Source organism: Erpetoichthys calabaricus, chromosome 3, assembly GCF_900747795.2.
Source record: "Erpetoichthys calabaricus chromosome 3, fErpCal1.3, whole genome shotgun sequence".
Taxonomy (NCBI): Eukaryota; Metazoa; Chordata; class Cladistia; order Polypteriformes; family Polypteridae; genus Erpetoichthys; species Erpetoichthys calabaricus.
The window spans coordinates 154,600,512-154,627,188 of record NC_041396.2 but is presented as its reverse complement, the minus strand read 5'-3'; the positions used below and the strand labels follow the sequence as shown (position 1 = coordinate 154,627,188).

At 37.4% G+C, this 26,677-nt stretch overlaps 1 protein-coding gene across 1 annotated transcript in view; it reads left to right on the top strand.

Annotated features, from left to right (window-relative positions):
- LOC114649378 (NADPH oxidase 3-like) overlaps nucleotides 1-21,485 on the top strand; it is a 70,460-nt gene extending 48,975 nt beyond the window's left edge. The window contains exons 11-13 of the mRNA XM_051924721.1: nucleotides 2,847-2,993; nucleotides 9,227-9,351; nucleotides 21,359-21,485. Of these exons, the coding sequence (XP_051780681.1) occupies nucleotides 2,847-2,993; nucleotides 9,227-9,351; nucleotides 21,359-21,485 (399 nt within the window). The remainder of the gene's footprint in view (nucleotides 1-2,846; nucleotides 2,994-9,226; nucleotides 9,352-21,358) is intronic.
- Nucleotides 21,486-26,677: the final 5,192 nt, after the last annotated feature.

Sequence of the window (26,677 nt, the reverse complement as noted above, 5' to 3'; positions counted from 1 at the left end):
TTATTGTAACGGGCTTAATGTCTAGTTGTCAATAAATATGTTAAAAATCCAACTTGGAAAAGTAAAAAATAAAACTAAAAACAAACATATACACAGTCTTCTTTCCATTCTCCTTCTCCTGTCATTAACAGGACTAAAATGCATCCCCCTGATGCAGACCCTCACATCTCCTTCAATCCGCCACTTCCATCAGTACCCGCGGACCTGGTGTCACCCCCTCATTTGGTCACAGTAACTCCAAAGGCTCCATGCCTTCCCTTGGATGCTGATGCACTGGGACCCCAACTTTGGACCTCCCGTGGCCTTTCACACCCTCTCACCAGCTCTTTCTCTTCAGCTGTTCAGCCAACGAGAGCATCACCACTTTCTCGAGCTCCTCTAGTTCTCCATTCTGCTCCTTTTTCATTCCTTAGCAGTCCAGTGCTGCCCAACACATCTTTCACTGTCTACTTTTCCTATTCCCTGCAATTGCATTCCATTTCATTTTATTCTGTTCCATTCTATTCTGTTCTGTCCCATTTCATTTTGTTTCATTGAATTTCATTTTTCATCTCTCCAATGCAATTACCTGGCTCCCTTTTATTTTCCATGCTACTTTCAGAGGTTGCCCTCCAATTGCCACACTGCTTTCCACTGGCAACTGTAACACAAAGATGCTACATGCATGCTCTGCACATTACAGTGGGATGTGCTGCCACTATAAGGATTAAACAATTAAAACTATTACCAATCCTCCTGCGCTGTTTTTCTACTAAAAACTCCCAGTGCCATTGACCCCCTCATGACAGTTTGCTGACAAATTCACTATAATGGTGAGAGGCAGAGTTAGATTTAACTTGGGCACTGATGGCTATAAATCAAGATGACTGTCAACCAAACTATTCATAAAACCAATATGATATTTTATGACGTAAGGTGTCAGATTATCCTAAACACCAAAGAAGGAAAGGAGAAAACTTTGGTATACAACTACAATCTTTGGGAAGATCTGACAAAAATGCAATATGCAATAATTAAGAAAATTAGAGGGGAAAATTCTTTTTAACTGGAGTGTTTAAAGGCAGAGTTCACCAGAGAATCATTACAGTAACCGACAAATGTTCCGTATGAAAAATACCATTATGGGATCATTAATCAGTGTGTGAATCTTAAGCAGAAATAAGAAAATGAAGACTAAAGAATGTTTCAAAAAAGTCAGAAATGAAACAATACAAATGCATTAATTAACAACAAAAAAGTACAAAACAGCATCCAATTGTTTTGACAATCCAGTTGGTGCTGATGGTTCAATTATCAGAAGGAGTGAGATACATCAAGTCACTCAGGCTCCACCTAGGAAAACTTCCACTGACAAGCCAACAATCACTTTGAATAAAGTATGGAGTTAGTGGTTGAGATTGGAGTAAAGACAAACCTTTAACATATCAAGAGCTCTGAAAGACACTGGCTTGTATGTGAGGAGAGCAGCAAAGAAGAACTTATTCAAAAAGAATCTTGTAAAAGCAAGTGTGTTTTGTGGTGAAATGAGACCAAGATATAGCTTCTTTGGTAAAATTCAATGAAATAAGTATCACACAAATGTAACACTGCTGACACTTCAAAGAAACACCATACCTACAGTGAAGTATGGTGGCAGTAGCTTTATGTCGTGGAGCTGACTTTCATCAGCAGAAGCTGTGTGTCTGGTTAAAACAGAAGGAAGAAAGTACAGTAGAAAATACAAGCAAATACTGAAAAAATGAATCAATCTACTAAAGAACTGAAGCAGGGGTAAAACTTTGTCTCACATCAGGACGATTAGCCCAAATGTAAGACCAAAGTAATCTTGGGGTGGCTCAAGGGCATGGTAGATGTCTTACAATAGCCCAGTGTAAGCTCTGATCTCAATCCATTCGAGAATTTGGTGCAGTATTTGAAAATTGTGATGCCAAGCATCATTTGACTAACCTGAACAACCTGAAGCAAATCTGCTCAGAAGAATATGCTAAAATCACTCAAAGCTGTACAAAGCTGGGGTGTACATACACCAAAAGACTTAAGCCATTACTGCATTAATGGTACTGTATAATCAAACAATGAAGGGATGGGCAAGCAGCACATTTTTTAGATTTTACTTCTAGCATAAAACAATGTCACATTAAAAAATACTTTCCTGTTTTAGTGCTTTGAAATAAAGATCACAGAGAACAACCATCCACCCATTTCCAACCCTTCTTAAATCATGGAGTACAAAAGTCTAGTGCAGGGTATAGATGAACAAAATTAATGATAATTTTTTTCTTTAGTAAAATACACTATACACTGTATATTAAAGACTAATCTTTTAAATGGACCTACCAATTACTACATTCCATTTCATAATTGCAACATGAGTACATTTGCATGATTTAATTGTCTTGTTTGATCAGTACAGTGAGACAAAATGTTTAATTCTAACAATGTTTAATTTTAACTTCTTTGTAAATTCTATTTAATCAAATGCATAAAATAAGTAAAAACAACAACACCTTATTGTTTAGAAGAAACACTGAAAACAGTGAAAAATATTGCTTCCATATGCAGTAAATACACCAATGTTGTTTTATAGTTTTCTTTTGCCAGAATGCAAAAAATGTATGATTGGGTACAGCGGCCTTGCAACTGATGCTGCTGAGATAGACACTGGCTTGTTATGATCCTCATCTGGATAGGTGGGTTTGAAAATGGATCCATGCATGGATGAATGGATGGATTATGTCTGTTATCTTACAAAATTAGCTAAAATAAAATAAAAATTGTGAATTAGATTTGTTAAACAAAAAAGACATACCTCTCCTACTCTCCTTAATTTCTATTTTGGTTGCTAGATTTACTTCTTCTGGATTTGCCGAGATACATCTGCTTTTGAGTGGTTTGCCGATCTGCTTCATTCATTGGAAGTACAACTGACGGAAAAGGGAAAAAGGCACTTTTTGAGTTACCATATTTTCCTTACTGGCTGGAGTGACATTGAGGTGCCTGACCTTTATTCTGTATTTACTTCTAATGTTTAGTTAGCACTATGCTGTACGGCTGTGGCTTATCAAAAGTAAATTTATGATAATCTAATGCAATCAAATTCAATTTTGCAGTCAGGAATATTCATTAGGAGTGTCACGTACTGTAGAAAATTTGATAATGTCTCTTCTAACCTGTTACATCTGGGCTCATAATTTGCCAATCAATTCATTTTACTTTCATTTTAAACTACCTGAACATAATATATTACACCGAATGGCCAATTTACATACTTCTGCATATTAGTGAGTTGATTCCTTTTTTTCTCTATTGAATTTCTTAGGCCATGGACTTATCAAGGTGTCGTAAGTATAGTGCAGAGGTGCTGGTCAATATTAACAGCAATGTGAGACACAGTTCTTATAGGAAAACATGTGGTACATTTCTATGATGAACAGCTCAGACCATCCAATTTGACAGATGCTTCATTGGATTGAAGGCCAGGAACCTTTCAGAAGTTTTCTAGCTTTGCATTTGGAGTACTTCTTGGTTAATAAAGCCAATTTGTAGATGGGTAAACTGTTTCTATAAAGGGAAGCACCTGATCACCAATAATTTTCAGATATTTTATGTCATTTGAAACAATGCTCTCAACATATATAAAAAGGGCAAAAATGTGTGCCACACCATTATTCATCTACCACCATCTTTCATTGTTGACACCTAGATGAATGGATGCATGGTCTCAGATACTTAAGCTAGTCTTTCCATTAGTGTTAAATCAGCAGGCACAAGAATTATTATACTGTACATAGAACAATTTATTTCTATTCCTCTTGTATTTTTGTTCTTTATTCCACTGCAACTATATTTACTTATCTTTTGCTAATCAGAATAGCAATCAGTTGGATTGTTGTATTCCATGCTCTGTTAATGACAAGGTATGGCAAGCTGTTTATTCTCATATTCTTCTTTTGACAATTGTGTACTCGTTGTTAACTGACTGACTCTAAGACTAGTCTGTTACACTGTTCAAGTCGTTATGACCTCCATTGACTACTTTCATCAGTGATCAGTTTTTGACCACAGAGCTGCAGTTGGCTGGATGTTTGGTTGTTGGTAGTCCTTTATCAACACTTCTGTGACAAGGCTATACATGAAAACTCCACCAAGACTGCTGCTCCTAAAACTCATGCGAGCTCATCCTATGACCACAATCATGCAGCATTTACAATCAGTAGAATCTTGTTCTTTCACATTCCTCTTTTGGACTTCACTTATATTTATTTACACAAGCTCAGGATGCCTCCCATCTTCTCAGCTAATCATCATCTCTGAGAAAGTAGTGGACATAGTCGACAACACAAAAATCTGCTCAGCTAATAGAGCTAAAAGATAACTTTTTTGGGACAACAGGCTTTCCCTCTCAATCTACCATGTTGCATGCGTAAAGATGCTGTCACTGAGCAGAATACTACTTAAGAAGGACAGGAATAATTAATAACAGGTGGCCAAGTAGAGCATAAAACATAAAATACGTGGAGGAGATTAAGAATAATCAATAAAAACTACAGTCGAGTTGGTATGGCAAGTACAGATGAGTCAGAAATAAAATCAAGAACAGCAATGCAAAAAGTTTTCGAGCAAGATTTGAAGGTATTATATATGAGAGACCTTCCAAAAAAATTTCAGGAGTGTGAGTTCCACACATTAGGAGGCATAATATTTCATATGTGATTGGCTATGGAACTAGTTTATTCAGATTAGATCTGTGATCTATCTATCTATCTATCTATCTATCTATCTATCTATCTATCTATCTATCTATCTATCTATCTATCTATCTATCTATCTATCTATCTATCTATCTATCTATCTATCTATCTATCTATCTATCTATCTATCTATCTATCTATCTATCTATCTATACTAGCCAACACCTGCCGTAGCATACAGCGGTGTAAGAATAGGAATGGAAAACGGTGAGAAAGGAATTCAGAAATCAAGAAGAAATAAATACTTTTTGAAAGACGCAGTTGTGCATAGGTGTTTTGGTGGAGAAGACGGATAACGAGTCGAAAGATCTAACCCTAGAAAAAGCCACGTACAACTGACCATGGCTGAAGAGTGGTATCAGGTCTATGCTCTGGTCTTTGGGTATCTGACAGTGCATGTAGAATTTCCGGCCAAGCAGGATTACATGTGAAACTGATAAATAAATTAGGCTTTCCGAATTTACGTGGTATGGCCATGACATCGTGATAGTTTTGTTGCATGTATCTTGGACTTCCTGGAAATGTGGATGGTAATATGATCATTTTGCCTACACATACATTGTTATTTTCAGTGTTTGCTTGCAGTGCGTCTGATAGTCCTTTGTACTGATCCATGCACAGATCTTGTTGATGTAATCTGAGATAGTTGAGATGCGCGTTTTAACATACGCATCTACGACGTACTGTTGGAATAGTTTGCCGCTGGAGTGCAAAATACTAAATGTATTCCTCATTGCTAATTTGTACGCGTAAAATTGGCATTGAGTAATTGAGTAAGCCTTATTCGCTTGACGGTTCTTTTATCGGGAACATGTTGTAAATCTTTGTGCCAGCCAATGTCTCCATAAGGGAATAAAAGTGGGTAAACCATAGGATCGCAATTCATATTGAGCGTGGAAATCTGTTTACAGGAGTTGCCTATGGGATAGATGCAAATGTCCATTTGGCAGGCGGTTCGCCATCTTCTCTGACGAAAATCACTGCAACATCGGTGTGACATGTCGGGGCATTGTATCGTCGTAAATCCTGCCTAGGGTTTTCCTTGAAAACCATTCGTACAGATGCTGTTGGATTGGACTAAGTGATATCATGCATGTGTTTGTATGATTTAGCGAAGGGGTTGATGGTTCTGAGCATGGAATCTAGCTGGAGAAGTAAATTTTCGCTGCATGCTGAGTTTGCTTTATTTTGTAAGCGTACTTCAGTAGCTTGTGCTGTGTCAAAAACATACAACTGTCCATATCCTGGAGAGGTAGAAGTGTTAGCGTATAGTGGAGAGATTTGGTGATAAATTTGCCTGTGTATTTAAAACAGTCTGCGGTGGGTTGGCACCCTGCCCAGGGTTGGTTCCTGCCTTGTGCCCTGTGTTGGCTGGGATTGGCTCCAGCAGACCCCCGTGACCCTGTGTTCGGATTCAGCGGGTTGGAAAATGGATGGATGGATGGATTTAAAACAGTATAGTCCGTGGCCAGAAGGTTGAGTTATCTGTGCACCCATGGAAGCAAACGATAGAGAAGAGTTGTATTCTTGAATGTGTTCACGATAATTTTTAGCTTCTGATGTTTGCTGTGTAAGAATCTGTTGTAAAGACACAGGTGGCTCCAGGAAAGTTGATAAAGCTACTTTACCATTGTGGCAGCACCTCGAGTACTTGTTGGATGTATTACGCTCAGCAGGCCAGTATAGTGCATGACAGTGTTTGCACTGCTGGTCTGGAGTCCCAATGTTGTACTCTTGGATGGGAAGAGAGAAATTAGGTGAAGAAGTACATGTGGTAACGGGAAGAGGATTGTGTGTATGTCTGCTGAGACTGCGTTGGTTTGGAAACATTGTTTTGTAGATGTCGCATTGCAAGAGTTGTGAATGAGCTTTGTTGTGTTTAGTTGGACAATCCTGTGTAGTGAACTTCTTATTGCATTTCTGGCACTCATATAGTTGTTGGGAAGAATGCCTTTTCTTGTGTTTAGCAAGTGAGGTTCGCGTTTGAAACGTTTTGTTGCAGGAATCGCACTGGAAGAATGTGTTACTGGAGTGGGAGTCAGGTCATTTTTCAGCGGAGTGAATTTTTGTGTGTTTGTGAAGATAGTTCTGTGTTGTGAAATGTTTTGTGCAAGTGTGACACTGAAACAATTTGTTGCTGCAGTGAATATTCTTGTGTTTGGCAAGGCTGGGTTTTGTTTTGAAAGGTTTACTACAAATGTCGCAGAGGAAGGTTGTACCAGTAGATGAACCTGTAGTGTTTTGTGGAAGAGAAGAATGACTGAGGACTGATGTGTTGGTGTTATCAGACATTATATGCTGCTGTGAAGACATGATCAGAATTGGTAGGAAGGCTTCATAGTGGCCATTGTCCAGTTGTCTTGAGTACAGAAGGTAAATGAAGAGAGTATTTCCAGAATTGTAAATGAAAGGTGGGATGTAGGGGTTGTATGTGAAGTAAATGACAATGGTAGCATGGAGAACCTCTGAAAGAGCTTGAATTTCAGCTTCACCACCATAAACTCCAGATGTTGCCATGTATTGATAGTACTCCTGACTTGTTGTGATAACTCGATTTGCATTGGAAAGAACAACAGGAAGAATGTCTCCAAATCTGTCCCAATGTGATGCAACGAAATCTACTGCCCTATGTCATAGTGAGAGTGCATTGCCTTCATCGACCATTTGTGTCAAGAAATAACCCACTGATAGGAACAGGCAGTTGCCGGGTCCCAGAATAGAGATGATGTTGTACAAAAACCCGTCGACAGAGAAGATACTGTTATTCATTTTATAACAAAGGCTTAGGAAACTACTGTTGCAGTATAACGAAAATAGCAAGGTGTATGGGAGGCCGCAGGCAGCGTGGGGAAGGGTTTGGAAGAGGACGAATAGGAATTGAGAAATGCCGTGTCGGCTGCGTGTGGACGGGACCAGTTTTGAAGAGGAGCCGCATCCAGCGTGGGGAAGGGTTTGGAAGAGGACGAATAGGAATTGAGAAATGCCGTGTCGGCTGTGTGTAAGCGGGACCGGTTTTGAAGAGGAGCCGCAGGCAGTGTGGGGAAGGGTTTGGAAGAGGGCGAATAGGGAATCGAGAAATGCCGTGTCAGCTGCGTGTGGGCGGGACCGGTTTTGAAGTGGAAGCAGGACGAACCAGAAGAGAAATATATGTAAGAGATAGTGATAGACGGACAGGACGCCCACAGAGTGGAAGGATGGGGGAAGGCAACCTCTTTGAGACACTACTTCCCCCAAGACACTAGATGGCAGCTTCCTTGGACTGCAGTGGTGCCCCAGATTCCCACAGGGTTCTATGGTACATGTAGTTTAATATCATAGCCGTGCTGGGTACCGCAGGTGCCACCAGGGGACGCTGCAAAAGAACCTGGGGAGTCACATCTCACCCATAGCCCGGAAGTACTACCCAGTCACAGGGACAAAAGCCCAGACGTACCTCCGGGCTTAAGAAAACTTGAGTACTCCTTCTGACCCAGAAGTGCTAGCAAGTCATGTGAATGGAAGGACAGAAGTGCTTCCTGGTCAAGGACAATAAAAAGGACTGCTGTAGACCCAGCAAGCGAGCCAGAGTCGGGTAGATGTGGACAAAGCTTGCTGGGAGGTGTGGAGGAAAAAAGGCACTTAAACAGATAGAGTATTGTAAACATTATCACTGCAGATGCTGTATACAGTAAATGAAGCAACAACCCGACACTAATAACGGTTTAATAAAGGGCTATTGCTGTCCTCCCAGCACCTACAATTGCTTCCAGGTTAAGCTGGTTTTGCTGAAACTCAAGGAAAAGAGCTTTTAAATTAGCACTTCTACCACATTGCTAAGTATATTTAGGCATTCAATGATGCCTAATATAAATAAAAATGCATGAAAAGGCACTGCAATGGTAATGTGTCAAGCTCAGCAAAATGAATTACCTGAATAGGGAAAAGCAAGTTTAGAAAGAGTAGCTAAAGCAAAGTTTAAAAGGAGAACAAATGCAACTCATGAAGAAGTGTGCAGTAAACAAGGGAGTGAAATGTAATTACGACACGCAAATGAATCTTAACAAGTGAAAATTCCCAAACATGAGGTAGATGCCACAAAAGATAAAAAATGAAAGGCCAGTGAGACTCCACATTAAGTCAAGTATGACAGAATGGCAACTATCATTATTTGCTAGCACAAATCTCATTCTATCAAAATCAGTGGCCCTAAACTATCTATAAGAATTTACATTAGCAAATTAAATAATTTCAGAGCATTACTGTGGTGCCACATATCCCTTTTGCGAATACTGCATAAGCTTTGCAGTTGAGAAGCCAGCTTATGGATAAATAAATGATGAGGTATACAAGATTTCATCCTTGCACAGGGTTAAAATATTTCCACACAGAATGTATTAGAATATTTTACTGTTGATATGAAACTTTTAAAAATGCTACAGAACAAAAAGCATAGTGAAATTACATAAAATACCCATTTGTGTTTTCTGCTCCCTCAGGCTGCTCATATCGCACTACACTGTGATGAGAAGAGAGACGTTATCACTGGGCTACAACAGAAGACATTCTATGGCAGGCCAAACTGGAATGCTGAATTCAGACGCATTGCTGACAGCCATCCGTGGTACGACTTTCTGTGGTATGACAGGGCTGTCAGTTCGTCAGCAGTCCTTCTCTTAGAAATTAAGGGAGAACTGCAGATCACATTTTGTTGCATTTGAAACCAACAGCCTCCAATTCTTTATTTCCTTCATACTCATTCACTTTGATTATTGTCTCTGTTGTATTAATTTTACACTTAAATTTACATGCTTTACTGCATTTTTCACTTAAACAAATCATATACTCTTGCTTTATTTTTTCCATTGTGTATATAGTGTTATTAATTATTGCTCAGAAAATGTACTTAAAGCAAGGATAGCTAGTGTCCATCTTCCATTACTTGTGTTCCAGGTTCAGTTTTCTGAGTGTGTGCCTTAAATTTGAGAAGGTTTCCTTTTATAATCTAAGAAATAAGTGTCATGTGCATTAGTGATGCTAAACTTTTGCATGTTTGGGCACTTTATGTGTTTTTTTTTGGGTGAGTTCATGTTTTTTCCCAGCCACAGATTCAGTAGCATAGCTAACTTGCTGAAGGCCCCTGAGCAGCGCCCTGAGGTGGGCCCCTCCTGTCTAGCATAACTGTTAGTAATTTAATGGCAACTAAATCCTAGGGGCCAGCCGGGCTGTGGCGTCACACTGGTGACAAACAACCCAGCTCTTTAAATGAAATTTGTAATAACTTTTTAAATCACTTTACAGCTGCTATAATAAAAAAAGAAATAAATTGTGAGAATGGAATGTTGGAGGTGTGGGTAGTAGTAGTTGTACATAAATATATGTAAAATGTGGACCCGCTTACGTTTCCAAAACAACTTTGTGAAAGAAGATGATTAAAATGTAATGTAAGCAAGAAAGTAGAAACTGTTCTGTGCTACAAAATGAAACAACTTCAATTTGTAGCAAATTAAAACAAAACCGGCTGACAGGATACTACTGCACAATTGACCCGTTTTACACAAGTTCTGAGAAAATGGACACCATAAAGTGGCCAGACTCATAAATCCTCACAGTGGTGACACTAATGCACAGTAAGCCATACTAAGGTACATAAGAAAACAGATTACAGATATATTAAACTGTTAAAGCTTACAAAAATGGAACTGACTGACAAGTCACAACTCCTATTACTTATAATATCACTTCTTCTTCTGTTTTTGGCTGCTCCCGTTAGGGTTTGCCACAGCGGGTACCTTAAAATACTCGCTTGCATGCCTTCTGTTGTGCAAAAGCCTCAACAATGTTTGACATGTCATGTTGTCTGGCATGCTTGTTTTCGATTGAAATTACAGCCAAGCCACGAAGTTTGTCTTGCAACGTGGTGCTTCTGAGGTCATTGTTGATGAGTTTTAACTTGGAGAATGATTGTTCACATGCAGCGACAGTCATTGGTATAGACAGCAGTAACATGTAAGTCGTGCAAACACGTCACTGGAAGTAGACAACAGTGCACAGTGATCTATCAGCAACAGTTCAGCTTGAAAACAGTCAAATTGGTTGACAGGATTGATTTTAAACTTGCACGAAATTACAACAATTGAGCGGGAAACGCCGGTGAAACGTCGGTGCAAGAGTATAGTGTTCAACGAGAAGATCGGCAGCAGCATACAATCCATTGTCAGCCATCGAGGTCAGAGTTGATGGTAACAAGACATTGAACGTTGAAGCCACTGCATTGAGACTCAGTGACGTGCGGTGAGGTTCATGGCTGGTGAGGCACTGACTTACTCCTTCAGAGTCAGATTTACAAATATATGAACCCAAAGGAGTAGCTTATTCACTATTCAGTTGGCAGCATGCGCATTGACTACTGGTTATGTTTCATATCTCAACAGCATTCTTTACACACACATAGGTAAGGCACATATTTGCCTAAGAAAGAAAGTTACATTTAAAGCTAAGAGAGAAAATTTGCTCTGCCCCCTCCATGTGTTCTAAATTTGCCGTTGCAATTCCACAATTCATACTCATTCAATACAAGTGAAAGTATTGAGTGGTGTACAAAAAAAACGGATTTAAATTTTGACTTTAATTGAAATATTTAGTTGTTTTCAATAGCTTTTAATTCTGATGCTTTAATGAATTTTAATACAGACTGTTCAACAAAAGGATAACAAGAAAAACAAAAGAATATTTTATTTAAGGTCAAAATTTAAATATTGGATTTTTTTTTCTTAGTCTGATCCCATCTTTTATAAAATTGAAAGCTGTTTATGGTCTTACCTTTATTTGTAAATGAAGTCTATAAACCTATCCTTCTTGTAAAAGTCCTCCTTATTTTACTTTAGTTTTAAAAATCTTAATCTTAAATTTTGTCAGTCAGTCGGAACAAAAAATAAAAATAAATGGACCACTGCAGTGCACTTGACTTCCTGATATCGCTAACTTACTGGCACCTAGAGCGTCTGTGTAGAAGAGCAGCAGCAATGAGCACCTGTTGGGATCACATCCGCCTCTTTCAGGGCGGCACGGTACTGTCTGCCTCACCTTATGCCTTTTCACTGCGGTTTTATGTCCGATCAGCAAGACTAAATATGTCACACACATTCAGTAAAGATATTAGCCGGACTGTGGAAAGTCAGGGTGTATAATAAACGTGTCTGCAAAAGTTATATTGGCAACATAGAGAGAGACAGCAACAGGCAAGCGACAACTGCATGCATAAACCCAGTGTGTGAGGAAGAGTGCAGTCCGAGGTAAGGAAATGTGCCAATTCAGCGATTTTTACTATAAAGATGATAAAAATTATTGAAATCATACAGAAAACAAATTTATAGCACAGACCAGTGGACAGATGTATTTTACATTATCATTTTAGTATATTTTTTTTTTTACTTTTTTACTCCCCTGACGAAACGTCTCTGTTGAAACTGTTGAAACCACTGTTTTATTTAATTAATTAAACTTTAAAAAAAAAAATCTATACAGCCCTGAGTAGGCCCCCCAAGCTCGTAGGCCCTTGTGCTTTGCACAATCTGCACAATCCATTGCTAAGCCACTACACAGATTCCTTGTGACTCCTAACCATTCAAATAAGTTTTAGTATTGGTGTTAAGTTTAGGTTTTATTGCAATAAAAACCCAAAGATGTAAATCAATATTAAGTTTTAGGGTTCCGCTTAGCCTCTGTCTTGTTGAAATATATAACAAGTAGAAGAATGTACTTTTTGTAGATTTATGATGCTAAAATTGCAAGGATACGTATCTAAGAGAAATCTTAATCTTTTCTGTGTTGTGTATATCCTTGTACCCATTGTCACACATGTGCGTCTGGGGACCACCTTCCCAGATCTAATGAGGGTAAGCAGTACCTCCCCAGGATGAGAGGAGGTGCTGACACTAACATTATCTTCTCCTTCCTCCTCCTCTGCAGCCAAGAAAAAATAGCCAAGATGGATGACTGAATCTGCTCCCCACCCCAAGAAACCTCCGCCCCTTCCAGTCTCAGCCTATTAAAACTGTAATGTTCCCGGAAGATGGCATCAGTTGCCAAACTGACTTTAGCAGAGGACAGAGCTACTATTAGTCTATTCAACACCTTCAGCGATAATTAGTACTTTTTGTTTGAACCACTATTGGCTGTATTTTTTGTTGAAATGAAACAGGGTTACCAGGGTATAACTTGTCTGGATGCCTGGTCTCCTCTTATACCATATTATATTCCCTACATATTTGGAATTTTTGAAAGGCATCAAAAATGCACACTGCAGACTTAAACTAAGAGGCATGTTATGGTTGAGGGCATACATGTAACTTGTTTCTTTCCTCCCTTTATTATTTGCTTTGTACTATACAGGACACTAACAAGTTTGAAAGTTCAAAATTGAAAGTAAATTACTTTATAATAAATTTTTTAAATGTCAAAAAGTCTGACACACTACCAATGGCAATTCAGGTGCGTTCAAGGACTGTAGCAGGCACTGCAGCCCTAAATCTGGGATAGGGCAAAAGGCTAAAAACAGGCCTGAACAGGACTAGAGTCCATCACTAGGAGCACTCTAACTCACACTCACCACAATTAATGTACCTAAAAAATGCTTTAGTAATTAATTCTTTCTTTTGTTAAGCATGTCTGGACATTGAAATTTTTATGACACAGGACTATCAAAGCTATTCACTTATCGCTACAGTTAGGGAAGTGAAAGACAAACTTTATTACAGCAAACAACCATTGCGGATATCAGGTGAATGTGACACTCACATTACATTATAAGGCGATGAAATTTGGGACACTTTTGTAGCATATTATGCCCATGCATATGTTTTTTTGAGACAGACAGCCTGCTAAAAACAAGACATTTTGATATTCTTCAGTTATTTATTGTAATACACAACCTGAAATCAGGACGGTCCCTGTAACCAAGATGTCTGGTCATTGTAGTAAATTACACTGACAGTGAAAATGTGAATCATTGTAATTTGTAGATAATGGTGCTACAGATAACAGTGCTGTAAAGTCAGTTTAGTGTAAGGTTAATAATGAGTACATGTTTTTTTTACTCTTGTGCATAACATCACAAGGCAAATCATTCATAGCTACATAACTTTTTGTTTTTCTTGCTTGCATGTTATACTATTATGGTTAGGAAGATCATTTAACTTAATCGATACAACTTAAAGCATCAGGAGGACTGAGGTGCTCATGCACTTTTGTTCTCTTTTGCTTGCGCTCAAGCCGCTAGGAAGACTTCATAAAGCAGAAGCAATCCACTGATACTGAGGTTTCCATGCTCAAGCAGCCAGTGACAGTGAGTAACTTCCTACCCCCACACACAGTCTTCTGGGTCCTCATGTATAAACGGTGTGTACGCACAAAAATATTGCATACGCCCATTTACACACTCACATCGCAATGTTTAAAAACTAAACTTGCCATAAAGCACATTCTCACAGCAGCCTACACCATTGCATATGCATGTTTCTGCTCAGTTTTGCACACTGGCAGCACCCAGCATCAAAGCAGTGCTACTGTTTCTATGTGGTCTCCCTTTTTTTCAGATTCACATCAGTGATGCAGGATTTATGAAATATATCAAAATTAACTGCATATCGTTTACAAATTTAATTTACTTGATTGTACTCATTCTCTAACAATATAAAGGTCCACGGAATGAACAAACTATTCCAAATACCATAGCTACTTTAGTGTTGTTACTGTCAGTGCAACATTTCAACCCGTTGCATGTGTGTGTGGTATCATAGCTGCACAGCAGTTGATCCGAAAGCTGTACAGTGGATTGTGTTGAGAGCACAGAGGATTATCCGGATACAGCTTCCAGCCCTGGAGGACATTTATAGCACATGCTGCCTAAAGAAAGCCACAAGCATCTGTATGGATTCTACTCAGTCATGCTACAGTCCATTTGAACTTGTCCCTGCTTTGCGCTTGATGCTTGCTGGGACTGGCTCGACCCTGGATGGATGGAGTAATTAAACATGTATAATGAATATTTTTCAATGTTCCATAAAAGTTTTGAAGAATCGACGTTTTAAGCTTACAGCTGGCTTTACATTTATTACAGTGCTTATTGGCTGGCAATTGGTTACGTGGAGATAGAAAATGAAAAGACAGGAATTGGGGGTTAGTATGTTTGACAGAGACAGTACTGCTGCATTAAATTACTCCAATCCAGGTCGCGTATGTCCCAGCAAGCATCTTGCATTAGGCAGAAATAATCCATTGAACGGGGGATGCAAAAACAATCCCTGGATGGGGGAGGCAAGAACAATCCCTGGACGGGGTGCCAGCTCTTCACTACTGCTGTGTCCCAACATGTTTAATACATGCTTTAATGCATTTCATTATGAAAATGATATCAAATATACATCTTACTAATCTAAAATGTTCAAAGAGATGTAATATCATGAATGCAATCATGATCAGTGTCTACGCATTTCTGTCTACAAAAGAGAAAGCCCGTTTAAGAAGCACGTAGTGATTAATGTTGGGGAACATATGCTACTTTAGTTACAATGGAATTTGAGAAACTCTAGTTAATTAAACATTGATTTTAAGATGAAGTTTACAATGTTCTATTAATGACAAAATAAACTACAACAGAAATTTCGAGGTTAAAGTGTACATTTCGACCTTTTTCTCTTCACTGTTTCCCTAATTTTTTTTCTTTTCTCTGCATGCTAATCAGCTGACTCTGACAGCGGGCTACAACTCACATTTTCACCTCGATTTTGACATCGAACCACTTCTTTTATATTTCAGTTACTGTGCGACTTTCTGAACATGTCTCCGCCACACTGTATCACTCCATCACTTTCCTTTTGTTGCTTATAATACTGCTTAAGTCAACAAATAGTATGCTTTTCCTTGCCTCCACTTCACATTCACAGAAGTTTGTTTTTTTCTGTACTTTTGCAATTGTCTTTTCACAAAACACTGAACATAATAGGCAATTTATATTGATTTGCATGTTCAAAGGGGCGTAATTCTGGGAGGAGTCAGAGTCGGGTGGCAGGCGCGTGCACGTGCATTACTTTCACACTGGCTGGGATTTATGGAGCGGAAGTGCGTGGAAGTTGGCTTATGCACGGTTTTGTGCAACTGAATTTTTTTGTGCGTATGCACATTTCCACTTTTGTCCATACAACATGTTTTAGGGTGAATTCTACGCACAGCATTATACATGAGGCCCCTGGTGTTTCATTATCTTTAAATTGAGATCTGCCTTCTGTAAGTAGCACTTACTGGAAGTGAAAAAGAGGAAAATATGCAAGTTGGTGTTGGTTTCAAGGTAAAATTGAAACAGTAATTTGATATTAAAGTCACATATAATGCTTCTTCGTTTTAGGATTGATGAGTTTGAAAATTTGCCAATACTGTACTTTCTTTAATGGGAGATTCAGAAATTTAAAAACGGTGTACAACATAATCTGTCCAAGATATCTCAAAGATATCTCAACAAATATCCTTCAAGAATAAGTGTGCCACAACAAAATTCGAACATTATATACAAATGCAGTTAAATTGTAATATCAAAGAAAACAAAAATGTATTTCTTTTATCCCCGTGTCTGCGTGGGTTTCCTCCGGGCGCTCCGGTTTCCTCCCACAGTCCAAAGACATGCAGGTTAGGTGGATTGGCGATTCTAAATTGGCCCTAGTGTGTGCTTGGTGTGTGGGTGTGTTTGTGTGTGTCCTGCGGTGGGTTGGCACCCTGCCCAGGATTGTTTCCTGCCTTGTGCCCTGTGTTGGCTGGGATTGGCTCCAGCAGACCCCCGTGACCCTGTGTTCAGATTCAGCGGGTTGGAAAATGGATGGATGGATTTCTTTTATATTTTAATTTAACTTCTCAGCACAACTATCCTATTCAAGTTTATAAATTTTGTGAGGTACTATTCTCTGACAAAGAGTGCCCACTCATACTGTATTTACAGCCATAATACACTAACAGTACATTATTAAACTATACAAAACACTGTACATAAACACACACATTATATTAAACATACAGTAAAACAGAATTAAATGATTAAAATAAACAAATCAGAACAAAATAAATTCTATTAAATTTATAATTGAAATATGACCAATTGACAATGAAAGACAGGAAAACAAAAAATCCAGTAAACAACATTCCTAGAAAACAAAAGCCTTTTTTTCATTCCTCATGAGTACCTGCCAGACAGTGTAATATGAAGCAGATCAATTCATATTTTTGTGGAATCCTAAAACCCCCAGTATCTCTGCTGTTACTTTTCATGGGCAGGAATTGCTGCTTGGCAAAGAAACAGGGTACCAAGTGCTATAACAAGATACCAATGAGAAAAAACGAATAGAGAAGGGTCAAAATAGTTCATAATGACTATTAAGGTTTTATTTTTCAACTGATGTCCAAAAAAGTTGCAATACGAACAGCCTATTGAACAGCTCTAATCATGGTATGCCAATACTATAGTAGAAAGTCTTCAGCTTGGATTTAAAAGCTGAGACTGAAAGGGTATCTCTCGTGTAAACAGGAAGATCATTTCACAGAAGCATAAATACTAATTACTTGATTTTTTGTTAATTTGCAAGTGACTTTCAACTACCAAATGGACATCTCTGTTTCAGGGGACACTTGAGTTTACTGCTTCAGGATGTTAGGTGTGGTTGCTTTACTTGAAATGTCTTCACTTTTTTAAATTCCAAGTTTATCAGAGCCTTGCTTTGGTGTCTCGTGTTTGATTCCTGCATTTCATCAAAAATATTGTATTTAATTTCCATGTATCATCTTTACCTGATCTCAGCAAATCCTCTCTGACTCAATCGAACCATATTTACAGCTCAACAGGCCAATAGTTCACCACCACTTGGTAGCTAAGAAAATGGTAATCTTGCTTTGCATGCTTGACTTAAAAAGTAGATCAGTGCTATAAGCAGACGCCCACATACCCAGAGGTACGGATGTACAGTCCCCCAAAAGTCTCATAAGAAACCAAACCAACAATGAAAGCCTTACGGAGAGACTGAAGACCTCTGCTCATTGATGCATTGCCATTGTGTTGAAGCTAAGCATCAAATTTTCATTTTTGTTCAAGAATTACAGGCCTCATTTATCAGAATGCTGCCCTTTGATCCATTTGACAAGGCACTTGTCCCAAGGAGCAAGTCTGCAACTGGCATCTCAAAAAAGTGGAAGTAAAGGAACCCCAGAATGACTACTTTAGAGCTCAATATTGTTTGAATTATAGCCCAGTCAAACTAACGTGCATAACTTTAGAGATGAGCGAAAAGGACCAAGAAAAAACATGATATTTGTAGACATAAGGAGAGCTTGTAAATTCTACACAGACAGTAGCTGAGATACTGGAGCCCTTAGAGCAGCTTTTGACACAATCAACTATGATATTCCTTCAAAATGCTTGGAGGCAGAAGTTGGTTTACAGGGCCCAGTGTTAAAATGGTTTATTTACTAACCTGAAACAAAGAAGCTTCTCTGTCAGAATAAGTAACTGTTCCTCATCCTCCACTGCCATTAAATGTGGCATTCCCCAAGGTTCAATTTTAGGGCCTCTTTTATTCTCACTATACCTGCTACCCCTTGGCTCTATCTTCAAAAAATACAATTTTTTTGTATCATTGTTATGCTAATGACATACAGTTTTACCTACCAGTTATAGCTGATAGCACCTTCTATTTGAAGAACCTTTTCAATTGCTTAAATGATATTAAATACTGAATGGCAAGGAACTTCCTTCAACTAAATGAAAACAAAATTGAAGTCATTATATTTGGCCCCCCAAATTCTTAGCGGTGTGCTTGGTCCACTGTCCGTAAATTTGCATAATGAGGTTAAAAACCTTGGTGTGTTTTTTGGATGCTTCATTGAATTTTAATAAACAAGTCAGCAGTGTTGTAAGGGGCAGCTTTTATCATCTTAGAACAGGGGTAGGCAACGTCAGTCCTGGAGAGCCGCAGTGGTTGCAGGTTTTTGTTCCAACCCAGTTTCTTAATGAGCAATCAATTATTGCTGATGAAACCCTTATTGCTTAAGTGATAGTTTGATGCTTCATTTTAGTGGTCTCGCTTGTTAAGTCTCCCCGCCCTTAATTGCTTATTTCAATTTTAAACAGCTGCATTCAGTGTGTTAATGGCTCCTTATTTAGTAATAAGATGTAAAAGACAAAGCAGCCAGAAGTTCTCCATCTAGCAGCTAGATGGAGAACTTCTGGCTGCTTTGTCTTTTACATCTTATTACTAAATAAGGAGCTATTAACACATTGAATGCAGCTGTTTAAGATTGAAAAAAGCAATTAAGGGCGGGGAGACTTAACAAGCGAGACCACTAAAATGAAGCATCAAACTATCACTTAAGCAATAAGTGTTTCATCAGCAATAATTGATTGCTCATTAAGAAACTGGGTTGGAACAAAAACCTGCAACCACTGCGGCTCTCCAGGACTGACGTTGCCTACCCCTGTCTTAGAACTATAGCCAAGTTAAAGACAATTTTATCTCATGGGAACCTGAAAATAGTTATCTATGCATTTATCACCTCTCGGCTTGAGTACTGTAAATACCTGTATATGGGGCTGCCCCATTCCATACTTTCTAGACTTCAAATGATTCAGAATGAAGCTGCTAGACTTTTAACTGCAGCAAAGAAAAGACAACATATCACTTCTGTTGCACTTGTTACCTGTTGTACTAGGGTGTTGTACCGTGTTAGCCATTATGAATGTAGAGAAAAGCCAAGCAAAATGACACCTTTTATTGGCTAACTAAAAAGATTGCAATATGCAAGCTTTCGAGGCAACTCAGGCCCCTTCTTCAGGCAAGACAACTTGCCTGAAGAAGGGGCCTGAGTTGCCTCGAAAGCTTGCATATTGTAATCTTTTTAGTTAGCCAATAAAAGGTGTCATTTTGCTTGGCTTTTCTCTACTTGTTACCTGTGAAATTCAGAGTTGATTTTAAAATGTTGCTGTTTGTTTTTAAAGCATTCAATGGATTTACCCCTCAATACATTTCATATCTGATATTTCCATATTCAGCCTCCCGGTCACTTAGGTCATCTTCACAACAGCTTCTCTTAGGTCCTCACTCTCGTCTCAAAACCAAAGGCAACCGGACTTTCTCTGTAGCTGCCCCCAGACTTTGGAATAGTCTCTTGTCCAACTTTAAGTCCTGCTGTTCTATTGATGAGTTTAAATCTAAATTAAAGACCCAACTTTTTTCATTTTGAGGTTCTCCTAGGGTTTTTGTCGAGTCCCCTAATATGTTACTTTTAATCTCATTTTAATAACTTTTGCCCTCTTTTTCATAATCTGTTGTTTATTGTATTACATTTACTTTAATTTTATTTTCTTACTTCTTGTATGTACATTTTTAGGTTATTTTATTTTATATTCTACTATGTTATTTTATTTACTGTATAAATGTTACAATGTGGGCAGCACCGTGGCGCAGTGGGTAGCGCTGCTGCCTCGCAGTTGGGAGACCTGGGGACCTGGGTTCGCTTCCCGGGTCCTCCCTGCGTGGAGTTTCCATGTTCTCCTCATGTCTGCGTGGGTTTCCTCCCACAGTCCAAAGACATGCAGGTTAGGTGGATTGGCGATTCTAAATTGGCCCTAGAGTGTGGGTGTGTTTGTGTGTGTCCTGCGGTGGGTTGGCACCCTGCCCGGGATTGGTTCCTGCCTTGTGCCCTGTGTTGGCTGGGATTGGCTCCAGCAGACCCCCGTGACCCTGTGTTCGGTTTGGAAAATGGATGGATGGATGTTACAATGTAACATCGGGGACAATGTATGTAGTATTTGTTATTTAATTGTATTTAACTGGAAAGGAGTTAGGTTCAACTCCTGTAGTTTTTAAATGTGCATATAAATAAATGAGTTGACTTGGAGCCATGAAACAAGTCATCAAGTAACAAGTATATAGAAAATCATGTTAGGTGCAGTCATGGTACTGATAGACATCAGCTGCATTTAAAAAAAAATGTTAAAAAAAATGTAAATTTCGTCGATTTCATTTTTATATTCATTTTCAAGGCATTCATTTTCACACTTAAAAATAATTGAAAACCACAGACTTGAAGAGGACATGATTACTGTATACTAAAGAAAATGAAAGAAACAAAAGAAAGAATTTAATGTTTATTTTAGATGACGATAAAGAAAAATATAAATATCCTCTTTTATCTAAATCCCCTTTAGCTAAACAAACAGACATAATGTGCAAACAAATGACATATTGTCACAGTACTTATTAAGGCTGTGGAATGCTGATCATCCCTATGATGTTGTCCCAGGTGTTAATGGCTGCCAAACTTCATACTTTGTGTTATAGAGAAATTCTTTGAAAAAAAAAAGATATTATATTTTTCAGCTCTAGTACCATTCTGCCAAAAGGGTCATATCTCTTTTGGCAGAGAAAACTATGATAACCCCAAGGTCAACTGTGCACAAAAATGAACTAATTTGAAGTGAAATACTGTTTGAAAGGCTTTTGTGTAGTCAAATAACAGCACTGATATTGACATGTGTCTATGCATGATCCAATAATATAATAAAGTCTACATTTTCCACTTTTTTTTTATTTCAGCAGCAACATTGGAGTATTTTCCTGTGGACCCAAATCACTTTCTCGCACTCTGAGTAAACTATGCAACTATTTTTCTTCTGCTGATCCCAGACGAGTTCACTTCCACTACAACAAGGAAAGATTTTAGGTAACACACTGCTTATTCCCGTAATGTAAGGAGAAGTGACATACTGCTTACTAAGAAATATATTCCTTAACTTTTGTGTTGTTTAACTCCCTCAACATCTTAAGGTCAAATCTGACTCATTTCTGTATTTGAAATCAGTAAAGAACCCTAAATTTTATCTGTTCTGGGAGAAACTTTGTAACTTTTCTTATATTTTTCCAAAGTAATGAAAAGTAAAATCAAGTTAAATATCCCATAATTTTTACCTGGTCATGTCTTCTGGGTCATTTTTGACCAACCATTGACTTTAATGCTGAATTTAGGGTAGTTAGGTTGTTCAACTCCAATAAAAACCCATCATTTCAGCTCAGAAATGTAAATGCTTATAGTAAAGTAACCCAAATTTACACAAAGCAAAAATGTTTCTAAATGTCATATTTTTGTACAATTACTACTCATGTTAAACACTTTCATATCCTTTGGGTCAGTTTTGATCCACCATTGGCATTACAGTATTGGATTTTCTACTTCATTTAGGGTGTTTTTTTGTTCATCATAAAAATGTCCTAAATGTCAGCTTTTCAGCTCTGGAATATGAAGGCTTTTAGCATAATGCCATAACTTTACAAAAAGTAAAAATGTTTGCAGAAAAGTATCCAAATGTCACATTTTGTGCAGCTACTACACATTTTCAACCCAGCCATGTCCTTCGGATTAATTTCTACCTGCCACTGACCATTTACAGAAGTGTTTGCTTTCTCACAACTCATACAGACATCCTAAAAGCAATCTTTTCAGCTCAGACATGTAGAGGCTTTTAGCAAAGTGCCCTAAATTTACAGAAAGCAAAACAAGTTTCCAAATGTTACAGCTACTACATATTTTTTTAGAACTTTGCCATGTTCTTTGGGTTCAGTTTTGACCCATTATTGACTTTCATGGATTTAATGTACTTTGTTTGTGCTAAAAGGCTGAATCATCTGCACTACAGGTTAATATGGTGAGTCAATAAAAATTAGTTTTATGGTGAAAAAAAATTGATGTCTGGGGCACCATAAAGTCGGTGTTAGAATATAGTCAAAAAAGACCTAGAAAGCACTGCATTGAGTCAGCTCTTGAGGACACTGTGAGGGTAAAGTAACATATTGCTTATTTCCAGCAAAGTGTTCCTTTCTCCCTTTCCTCTCTTCTCTGAAAGTAGATAAACCGTGAAACACAAAAAAGTTGTATATATTAAGTTTTTTTTTATGTTTATATGTCCAAGTTATTCACCATTTTTAATGATATTTCTAAATGGAGACAAAGATAAACCTACCTTTCTCAAAAGAATTTTCTGTCTGACAGCATATCAAAATGCATTGCAAAAATGCAAAGATTTGTATGTCATGAACGAGGAGTCTGAAAGTTCCAAAAACACTTCCAAAAATGTCCACTAGAGGTATGTATACTGCCAAATTACAACTAGATACAATGGAATATTGAATCTTTACAAACATAAAAAGGTTTATTTCCACTTACATGCTTGTAACAAGAATGGAGCTCCATAGAGCACAAAAGACAAAATGGAGTTGCCTAAATTAAAATGTACTCCATTCAAATAAGGTCCTAATACAAAAATCTATAACAAGATCAAAAAACAGAGCAATAGGGTTCAGAAATCCAATAAATCAAAGAAACACAAAAAACTCACCAACTTTCATGAGAGACCCTCCAGTTTTATTGGGCGGAAGGCCTGGCAGTGATTGGCAGGTGGCCCTGCCTCTTGGGTGGCCAGCCACAAAACATATGGAACATAACACAGACATCTGGTATACATGGAAAAAAAATAAAGGAAGATGCACATAATCAACATAAAAAGAATAAAAAATGAATAAAAGAGACATCAAACATGAACTTTAACCCCAGATTAGTGAGGAATCTGGCGCAGTCCCTGGCTGAGACATGACAATGTGTTTACACATATTTATATTTGCTCTTCCATTCTCATATACAGAAAACAGTCATTTACTTTTTTGTTAATTAACTTGTATTTCTATCAAGTTGTTTGATTTTTTTAAGCATTTCTCTATAGAGTAACTGCAAATTGTTATTGCTTGCATAGCTTGAGAATTCAATTTATGTTTCAATTGCTGTAAGAGGAGAAGACATTTGGGAGGGTTAAAAAGAACTATGCATAAAACATTTGTTAAAGTAGTGCAAGTGATTATAATCATTCCCATAGGTGCAGTACATGAAATTATTATGTATTATGTAGTTATGTTTTTATATGTTTTATAAATTCATATAAAGTATATACTATAAAAGATTAATGTGCAGTAGTAAATTTCCAATAGGGAAGATGTGGTTATAAACCCCATAACACAGAGGTGTATCAATATGTGGTAGAGAAAGGGCATATAGAAAGAATTGGGGTACTAGAAAACAGCTCTTTAATGGCCAATCATTTGAGAGAAAAGAAACAGGAAAAAAAAATCACAGATTCTACCAACACCAATGTGAAATCCTCCATGGTCTGTTCAGTAATAATGGCATTGTTTTTCTGAGGGGAGCTTTTAAACCATAGGACCAGAATTGGTGGGAACAAAGACGGAGGTCACAGCGTCTTTTCCTTGCGCCAGGATCACTGCCTTCAAGTCTGAGGGAAAATGAAGAAAACATGCAAGAGACTGAGTTACATCTAAATCCTTCATCCATGCACCTGTCAGATTGGTACCTGTAAAAGGCACACTACACCCATATGCTTGACAATATGTAGTATGGTGTAGCGATGATATTTCAGGACCTCAGAGTGGAAGATATAGTGAAGTTTGTTGTGATGATTGTATTATACAGTTGATTACTTTGTTGACTTGTAAAGTTGATTTGATTGAGCAACGTTTAAGAGTATATATAAATAAACGTTTTTACACAAACATGCTACTGAGCCAGTTTATTTTTTAAGATATTGTTAACCAGAATCTATAAACCAGATCTCATGTGACAGTATTCTGCTTTTCTGTTGACAATTTTGAAACAGTTATGTTTTTTATTTTGTCCTGCTTTAAGGAGTTTAAAAAATTAATTGGATGGTAGACAATTTAACTGTTACTCCCGTCTCACTAGAACTGTGAAATATTTTCATACCATACAGTATGTGCTTGGCAACGGTAACAATAATGATATTAACAGATTCAGGGTGGGTGTCAACAACAGTCAACATCACACTTTAAGAAAAGTTGAGTAGCATGTATTATTTAGTTTTAATAACTAAATGAGAGCAAAGAACATGCAATAAACAGAATCATGCATGCTTCAATCACTTATTTTCCTTACAACATGATATCAAATACTGACTGTAGATTCTGTAGATTTTAGCCATATTGTTGATGACTCAGCTTCAGCACTGTCAGTTGAGGATTTTTTTTTACACCAAATTTTATTAAAGGGTAAGCAACCATGTGTACAAAAGAGAAATGCATCATAACAGTATATAGTCAAATATTAATTATGATAGTAATGTTAAGTTATAGCAATGAAATTATGTCTATTGGTAGCTGTGCTACCCATCTAAGATTGGTTGAAATCTAAGTAATCACCGTAGACCTCAGCATATTCAGCATTAACGTTTGAAGTGCACCATTTATTAGAATGTGTTTTGTAATACATGTAGTAGTATAATGCATTGCATTTTTCATTCCAATAGATGGCGCATAACCACTGCTTTTACAAATCCCACAAAACAGGCATAACAAACGGACGGACACACAGATACACAGACACTTATCTTTTTATTAAGGTGTATTATCTATTGATGTTGCCTAAAATATTATTTAATTAAATGGAAAAGTCAAAAAATAGATTTTGAATAGACCAATAATTTGTAAAACTAAACTGAGGAAAATCTTCTAAAAAAATCCTGCTAACAGGAATGTTGGAAAAAAAGAGTTAAACAGGACAAATTAGTAAATTTACTTTCTTCTATTTATAGCGCTTCTTACTCATCAACACTTTGTGTAAAAACATATTTTTGAAATTTCAGCTTTGCATCAAGCTTCTTTAGTTAAAGCATTAACTATGTATAAAGTTTTATCTTTTTATAAGAACTGGATCCAGTATTACAATCTGGTGATTACCAATAAATGAAAAATGTTTATTATTGAATTGTAATGAAAGCATTCACATTAGGTGGTAATCCATGACAGGTTCTGCACATTCTTAGTGTATTTTATAGTTTTTTATTCTTTGAATCCTGAAAAATGTATTTGTTTCTACTTTCTTTTTTCTTGTCACGTAACTATTTTATCACACACTTCCATGTAACCACATTGGTCGTTGGCTCCACACATGCATCAGCTCGTACATAATTGGTGGTGACATCTTATATATGGACAGGGGTTAATAATGTTCATTGTAGTCACTTTTAATTCAGAAAGAAAAGACTCCTTTATTCTAAAAAAAAAAATTGTTTCTTTTTAACTGACTGAATTCAGCTTTCTGCATTGTATCTTGTCTTCTCATATGCCGCTTTTCTCCAATTATGTGATTTAAAAGACAGATATGTAGTATTTGTAGAGTACAGTGTGTATCATGTAATGCTACAAATACTCTAATGTATTCCAAACATTTAGAAAGTGCTTCACAAATAAATGAGCAGTTGAACCAAATTAAACATTTTCTGGTTCCCTTGTATTATTTTAACAGATACTAGAATGAGAAGCCTATAAAAAAAATCTGAAATTTAGAATTGAAAAAAATGGGATATATATAAATGGAGAAATTAACTAAAGCATTTGATGTAACACAGTAAAATCAATTAAAGAGGATTCAAGCATTCAAAAGGATTCCAGAGGATTACAGTCAATTTTGGGAGTTAGTGCATGAAGCACATTTCTATAATGGAAGAAAGAAATCATTGGTCTCCAACCTTATTCTGATTTAGTGCTCTACAGTGAAGAAGAGATTAAAGTGCCTAAACAGATTTTCATATATAACAAGGCAAAAGAAGTATTACTTTATTTAAGTACAAGGAGTAAGACTCTCTAGCATGACTGATCATCTGATGGATTGCATTGTAATCTTTTCATTGTGAGCCAATGAGACCCAATGATTGTATTTCTCTGACACATTTAAGAAATACATGAGACAGCTAACTACATAAAAAGTCAAACTACCCACTTCTCCAGACTTTCTGACATTGTTGCATTGCTGAAATCCTGGTTTACAACTAATGATGT